Source organism: Brassica napus, chromosome A9 (assembly GCF_020379485.1).
Source record: "Brassica napus cultivar Da-Ae chromosome A9, Da-Ae, whole genome shotgun sequence".
Taxonomy (NCBI): Eukaryota; Viridiplantae; Streptophyta; class Magnoliopsida; order Brassicales; family Brassicaceae; genus Brassica; species Brassica napus.
Window position 1 is genome coordinate 7,475,831 of NC_063442.1, and position 7,770 is coordinate 7,483,600.

Sequence of the window (7,770 nt, forward strand, 5' to 3'; positions counted from 1 at the left end):
AACCCGACTCTTAAATTTTAACTAAAAAAAGTTAAGTGACGGGTTTTTATATTCCGCTAAGAATCTCACCCTAAGAATCTCCAATAATTATGTTCTTATCTGAGAACTCTATCTTAAGTTTCTTTCTACTTCTCTATTTTTGTATGTATAAGAGCAACATTATCAGTGGTGGGGGAGGGTTCTTACACGTGGACCCCACCACTTTTTCTCAATTACCATGCCAAAATATCATAAAATAAGGAAGGTTTACGCTGCATCTTTTGTACTATTTACGGACTCCACGATACATGGTGGTCCGTGATTGATTCATTTTTATTTATTTTTCTTAAAGAAAAAAAATCAGAAAACAAAAAAAAAAGATTTTAAGAACCCCGTTTTTGGACGATAATCATGCTCTAAGCTTTATTTTGGGACTTCTTGGACTTATGATAGACTACTGTCTAGTTTTCATTTTAGTTGTCATTAGTTAGAACAACTTATTTTACTTTTTAAAGAAATAATGGCCGGAAATTTTCAACGTAAACTATTTGATTCCCGATAAAACTTTTTTGCGTTTCTCTTTCAAGACCTCAGCTGTCTTTAAGTTTTAGTACGGTTCAGCACTTGAATTTTTTTTTTTTTTGAAAGTTCAGCACTTGAATATTTGTCATGAAGTGTTTCTAAAATGTTAAAGAACATTATGAATTTATTATTCTTATATGTAGCGTGAATGCTTGAAACAAGGAAAACTACGTAACTGCGACGACATTTAATTTTTATAGTTTTTAAATAAACTAGGATGATATATTGATATATGTTATAATTTGCTAATTGATTTGACGTTGAACCAACCAATAACGTAACAAACAACGACTAAATATCAGAATCAGATACAAATAATGAAATATCTCATTTTTTCAATTAGTCTATACTCTATATATCAATATATTATTTTATAAAATATATACAATTGTATATTTGGATTAGTTATAACATTATATGAAAATATATAATACAACAAAAATATAATAGGACCAAATAAAATAGCAGGAAGAAGGGAGAACACAAACTAATAGTAAAAAAGAAACAAAGGTGGGAAAGCAGATCGATCCATCTTATTTCTGGGTTGATTACGATAGAATCTGAATTATTCGACCTATTTAATTAAAAAAAATACATATTGAAGATTAAATAGAGAGAAATTATAAATAAAGAAATGCCTGGCTTTCCCATGTACGCCGACGACTCATGCAAACTTTTTATTCTTCCGGCGAAACACCGAAGTAGCCTCTCTATTGCATCTCCTCGAATTCATTAACGGTAACGACGTATGAATATAGTGGTTGCCGTGTGTGCGTACATAGTAGTTCTCCTTTATTTCTCTTCGTCTTCATCATCATCATCTTGGTAATTTGTTTTATGTTTCTTCTCTGAGAGAGAGAGAGAGACTCTTGTTGGAGTTTGTATTAACTTGTATATATGCACACGCATGTCATTAAATAAAATTATGTGTATTTTATATGTTTGGCATGATTATTTAATGTGATACTAATTTAAGTTGGCATTTGACGGAAAACAATAAAATTTTACTTAGCTGTGTAACTATATCATTAGGACATCACATCAATTTATTCCTACTTTTATATACCAGTACTCCCACCGTGTCATTTTAAATGGTGTTTTAAGAGAAAAAAAATTGTTTCATTATTTTAAATGATGTTTTCAAGTTTCCATGAAAAAACTAAATACAATTTTTTTTTGTTTTTGACTATGTGTATTTACCAGTATAATTTCTTATTAATTGAATTATCTATACTTATTGTTGTTTTTATACAAACGAGAAAAATTGAATAAAATTTTGTAATTTCTTAATCAGTGTGCAAAAACTTTAAAACCCACTTATTTTGACACAGAGAGAGTAATAAATTAGATTTTTCTCAAAACACAAACTCTAAGAGTATGTCATGTAACCATAATTTTAAATGCTCCTAGTTTTCGTGGTATTTCTCTTGGTTTTTAGATCTTAGTAATAAATATAACACCTCAAAACACCAAGTCCAAAATTGTTTTGTTTTAAAGGGAAACCCCGATAGGTCCATAGAGGAAGAGAAAGATGGATCTGGCAGCTAGGGTTTTAAGGTCTCTCAAGATCTTTGCAACGCTTCGCTAGGCTTGCTTTAGTCAGCGACTATATGCAGTCCTTCTTAACTCACGCAATATTGTTAGATCAGGTTTGCACCCATTGTCCAAGATTCTCCATTGTTGAGTCCGGGCCAAGGAGGTATACTGGCAGACTTTCTCTAGGCAAAAGACGAGTTAGGGCTGGGATTGGAAATTATCTATAGAAGTAGAACCATCACCCATTTTGACTAAAAAATCATTCACGAAACAGAGCCATTCTATTGTGTGCCACCGTGAACCGCCGGTCAACCACTATTCGTCAGTTGCGAACACCAATCCACACTTGGTTCATGTTTGTTGTGTGTGTTCTTCACTCTTCGCCTTCAGATTTGTGTTTGAGATCTACTCCTTCAGATCTATTCTCCAGATCTACTTTTCAAGTGTTATAATACTTCGGGTGTTAGACCTTTGCTAATGTATTCTAGGTATTGTTGTTGATTAGTGTTTATAAGATGAATTTTTAGATCTATTATGTTTGTTGAATTGTGTTAATGTGATGGAAGGCCCCTAGACTATGTTAGGTTGTTAAATGATAAACTAGTTGTATAACGAGAATGATTGTAATAATGAGTTGTGTGATGAGAATGATTGAGATGATGAGATGTCTAGTGAGAATGTTCGGGTTGATGAAATCTGTGATGTTACTTTGTGACACCAAGAATAGGTGTAATCAGGAATATGGATAATGATATGGTTAGCGGTGCTGGTAAGATTGAGTTATGCTAGATTTAGGCATAAGTGAATATGGTGACCGTGGGTGTGGATAGAGCCAGCCAGGCCACATGTGGGTAGGTCTAGAAGTCTAGGTTGATTGATTCTTGCTATGTGATATTAGCTCATTACACAGTGAGGGTAAGTTCATTTTGCGAATCTCATAAGGTTTGTGTAGTTTGATTGCAAAACTTGTGATTATCGCAAGGCCGGTATTCCTGCATCTCTGTGAATAATTTTCTCGTCGGTGAAACCACACTCCACGACTCCTTTCACCACTTGTGGAAGCATGCATTGTATTCTTCAATAACAATTGAATAGCCTAAAACATATCTACAATACTTCGATCAAGTTTGTTTTCCAACTCTTTGAAACGAGTTATAAAACCTTCCATCTTGCACACCACCGTTTCCTTCAACATCGTTTGAGATCTCATTTCTGCCATCAATATTAGTTAGATTATCACTAGATTATGAGGAAATAGAGGTCATGATACCACTGATAAAGGACTTTGTAAGCTCCTTTATGAAGAATCAATTTGATGTTCCTAGAACACCAAACCGTAGCTCATTTGCAGAAGATCGTGCATGGAGACAAACCTTCTCAAAAGAATGAACTCAATACCAGCTACATATTCTGTTAGATAGATGAAAAAATAAAATGACTATTTTTGAATAAATCCAAAATGTAAAATCAGAATGTGTTTTATACAAAATACTAATTGAAGAACAGCTTCAATCAACGCTTGCCATGTGTCTTATTCTGGTTGAATTCTCACCAAGCCAATATTATTTTGCCAAATGTGATTTTTCTCTTCTCTGTTTTCATGGAACATATTGCCCATAACTTTTCAAATCTTTCTTTACAAAAACAATCAATCATATGATGTAGATGTTAACAATAGAGTTTTATTATCTCGTTTCAGTATATGCACCATTTGCTTCACCTGCAGAGTTTAATCTATGAATTCATTTCTCATTTATAAGAATTTAATAGTAAAAAAAAAAACAAATATGACTCTTCATGACCAAAAGTCTTCAAATGACAATGTCTTTCCACAAAATCAAATATACATTTAGAGCTACATTCTGTTTTCTTTTCTTTACTCTTTTGATATGATAGCAATAAAGTTGAAAGTTATTTTACATCTTCATCATTTTGGGCATCTGAGGAGCCATCGTCTATGGACAAAATGGAGATTTCTTCTGTCAGAGAGCTTACGTCACAATCATCAGAGACCCACGACTCAGTGTCGGATTGTTGCTGGAGGCTCCAGTTCATGATGCTAGCAGCCAATATAAGCATCATTTTCTGGTATACCTGTTATCATTGTTTAAACATCCAACCAGATTAGTTAACCTGAAAATGCGCAAAGAAAACCAACTTCGGAATATGAAAAGCTATGTACCTCTATTATATCTTCAGGTAACAGAAAAATTGAGCATCCGAGCTTTCTTGCAACACTTATGATGTATGTTGCGTTCAACATCTTTTCCTCTTCTGCTTAAAAACGGCGATTAGAAACCAAACCTAACATAAATCTCTTGATAAACAACTAAAAGTGACATGGGAACATTTACCTGTTCTTCCTTTAGTTACAAGACCCCAGTCTACAACTCTTGGCTCTACAGCGCTCAAAAGCTCCAAAAAGAATATTCCATTAGACAGATTCTTGTCCTGAAAGGTAACCATCCAAATTTATCATGTTTAGTGTAATATGTATATAGTCTAGCCTCTATGGGTTGCCTCTTTTCTCTACCTTGAAGCTCACAGCTTGAGAGGTCCGACCCATTTTCTTGACTTTTCGGTTTGCCCAGTTTAGAATATCTGTTTCCGTGATTTCTTTACCTTGCCAGTGAGATTTCAAGCTATTCAGAGTTTGGAGCATTGTGTATCTCATCAACTGCCACAAGAAAGCTTCATACAAAAAAAACATTGTCATAAGTCTCTCAACTCAAACCACAGTATGAAACACACTATGATCCTTCATGAGGGCTATCTCACCTAAAATGAACTTCTTATTTCCTTGCACAATATCATTACCAGCTACATTGACAAGCGAAAGACGCAGTTCTTTACCAATCTTGATAACTTGGTTGCAATTCTCAACCTTTTTGAATAGTATTTCAATCGGAGGTTTGTTAGCATGTTTCCAGTTGACCGAGCCTGGTGATACTTTGTCAAGAATTTCAAGAAGAACCCATCTGAGGTATGTCATGAAGAGATTTTAGTTTCAAGAAAATCACACCAAATGAAAAAAAAACCTGCTTATACTCACCCATTTCTAACATCCTCAAAAACATTATCGACATAAGTAGCAGCACCAAGACTGTTAAGCCAGAGGCGAAAGCATCTTTCTTCTTGAGAAGTTTCATCATCTTCTGTGATCATTTCAGCAAAAGAGACAGGTGGATTCGAACTCTCTTCAGACAATCCATTCCTACAACAAAGATCATACTTATAAGTTATAACCAAACTAGCTTAATGTAGAGAATAGATATATAACTATCAAGCTTTCCTGTATTGACCTGTGCTGAAACAGTTGCGCCACAAAGGCAAGATTAAGATTTGCAGAGCCTTCGACTATATCTTCAGGAGAAAGGTATCTTTTACAGTCGAGCTTCTCTGCTTGTTCAAGGACTTTCTTTGCTCTCTCTGAAGGGTCTTTGGTCTCTAATGTCACATGTGTACTGTGTTCAGGGGCAAGAGCATTTAGCAAATATGCATATGCCTCTCCATCCTCAAAAAAAAAAAAAAAAATCGAAAGCTGAATAATCGCAAACATGGATGATAGAAGAAAGTGTAGTAGCAGGACCAAGTTAATACGTACCTTAATATCAGAAGAGAAGTTGGTTACTTGTTTCTCGTAACCAGCTTTCTTAAGATGGAAATTCATCCATTTCAGCAAAATCTTTTCAGGAGCTAGTCCCACAAGCTCCTCCACGTCCTGGAAAAAACTAAATTAGTAAAGTTCTTTTGTTTTTTTGGTCAAAAAATTAGTAAAGTGCTTTAGACTTTACCTGATTATCTTCCGCCAACTCAACAAGTTGTGGAGTTTTCTTAAGATTGAGATCAGACAACAATTGTATCTTAATATTATTACCATATCAAAAATAAAAGTCAGTAACCATCTATCATCTTATGGTAAAGTAATGTAAAGTAACTCTACCTTTATAATCTGAAATATCAGCCCAAGCACGAGATGCGGCTATAAAAAACGAATAGTAAGAATTAGAAAACATAGAAAAAGAAAGAAGCTTCCTTTTACTGATTCAGTACTCACTGTTCCTTCAGCAATGTCCTGAGTTCCAATGTTAACGACGGTGCAGCCAATTGCCTTTGCAGAGTTGAGACAGAGGGAAAGGTTCTCAGTTCTCTCCCATGGATTAAGTTCTTTCTTCATATTGATTGCTCTTTCATCTATCGTGCCAGGCACTGCTGCATTTATAAGCTTACTGTGCAACAAGAATCAGAATCAAAACCACTCAAGGTTCCATAGTTTGTTAATTTCAAATTTATGAAGTTATTATATATTAATATATATATGTGTGTACCACAAAATAACACCATCTTTAACAATATCAAACAAGGCATCAGTAGCAGGATTGATTGGAATATAGCTGTTCCAGAGAGGGTCTTCTCTCAAATAATTATTTATATGGGAGATATAGGAAGCTTTTTCGGATTCACTGATCGCGCGGTGAAATGTTGTAGTACTTGTCTTAAGAAACGATGTAGCACCTTTTGATCCTCCTTTTCGGGATTGCACAGCTAAAAAGGCCTGTCACAAACAGTTTAGCCACTTGGATGTAATATCTAGATATTGTATTTAGATATTGGATCTAAATGCTGTAACCAAATACAAAAATGAACATGAAAAATAACACACGTAACGGCATTTTTGAGAGAGCGTTATCAAACTAACCAGGAGAAAGGTTTCGAATTCAACTTCCTCATGACGATTGGGATAAGACTCATCCAATATCGTTTTGATCTCATTTTCAACAAAAGTACCACTGAAATCTTTCAAGTTTGCTAGAAATGGGGGCAAATCTTTCACAGTTACACGGCCCGAACGAGTTTTTGTCGAAACAAACTAAGAAAAAAGGATCCGAATAGTCAATATATGTTGTAGGCTACAAAAGTGCGTGAAGTGATGTGTGGTAAAGTGAAAAGAGAGACCTTGGATTTAAGGTTGCGTAACTCCACTTGTGTGAATTGGCTTTGTAGCCATGGATCAGAGACTAGAACACCAACGTAACTAGACATCTTCTCTTCTCTTTCGCACAATTCAATTAAAACCAAACAAAATACTAGGGGAGAAGAAGACGTTAACTTCTTAATAATTTTCTTGTTCAAATCTAATTTAGTAAAAGATCTTGTAATTTTTATGTATCTGTTTTTGCTATTTCAAAAACGAAATCTGATTGGAACGAAAGCAAAGAGAGGCGGGAGTAAGATAGAGGATGCTTTTTGATTAGTATATTTTTCTTAGTTTAGTGTATTTTATTAACTGAAGTTGTAATTTTATAATTGTGTAAACTTGCATATCTGATTATTTTTAGGAGAAATAATTATTATTAGATTATATTTCTAGTGGCTTTTTATAAGAAAACAATTCTCTAAGATTTTGAATATCTATAGGATTTAATGATATGATACTTTTTCCATAGCTGCATATTTTATTAATATATATATTTTGGGGGTATAAGTTCATAAATATTTAAGGGATTTTTAGAAATGCCAGTTGTTAAGTTTCTTCTTGTTCCCCAAAAGCTACCACAAAATGATGGTTCGAAAAATTATCAACATTTGTTAACACCTTCCTATTATCATTGACAAATACAACCTTTGAACTAAAAAAAAAAGAAAAAGCCTTTGAACTTTTTCATTACAACT

General features: G+C 34.0%; 1 protein-coding gene across 1 annotated transcript; it reads right to left on the reverse strand.

The window, feature by feature from the left end:
• Nucleotides 1-3,870: 3,870 nt before the first annotated feature.
• LOC125577801 (fimbrin-4) lies at nucleotides 3,871-7,478 on the reverse strand. The gene is made up of 14 exons (XM_048739683.1): nucleotides 7,054-7,478; nucleotides 6,797-6,967; nucleotides 6,426-6,652; nucleotides 6,155-6,326; nucleotides 6,041-6,079; nucleotides 5,892-5,960; nucleotides 5,702-5,818; nucleotides 5,400-5,611; nucleotides 5,150-5,311; nucleotides 4,876-5,075; nucleotides 4,631-4,788; nucleotides 4,452-4,548; nucleotides 4,280-4,371; nucleotides 3,871-4,191 (listed from the first exon to the last, which is right to left on the reverse strand). The coding sequence occupies exons 1-14, from the start codon at nucleotides 7,138-7,140 to the stop codon at nucleotides 4,009-4,011; spliced, it is 1,986 nt and encodes a 661-aa protein (XP_048595640.1). The 5' UTR covers nucleotides 7,141-7,478; the 3' UTR covers nucleotides 3,871-4,008.
• Nucleotides 7,479-7,770: the final 292 nt, after the last annotated feature.

Excerpts from the sequence above, each read along its gene's own strand:
- LOC125577801 (XM_048739683.1), bottom strand. The coding sequence starts at position 7,140 with ATGTCTAGTTACGTTGGTGTTCTAGTCTCTGATCCATGGCTACAAAGC. Across the intron at positions 6,653-6,796 it reads AATTCGAAACCTTTCTCCTG|GCCTTTTTAGCTGTGCAATC; the intron begins GTTAGTTTGATA and ends TGTTTGTGACAG. Across the intron at positions 5,819-5,891 it reads AGTTGGCGGAAGATAATCAG|GACGTGGAGGAGCTTGTGGG; the intron begins GTAAAGTCTAAA and ends AGTTTTTTCCAG.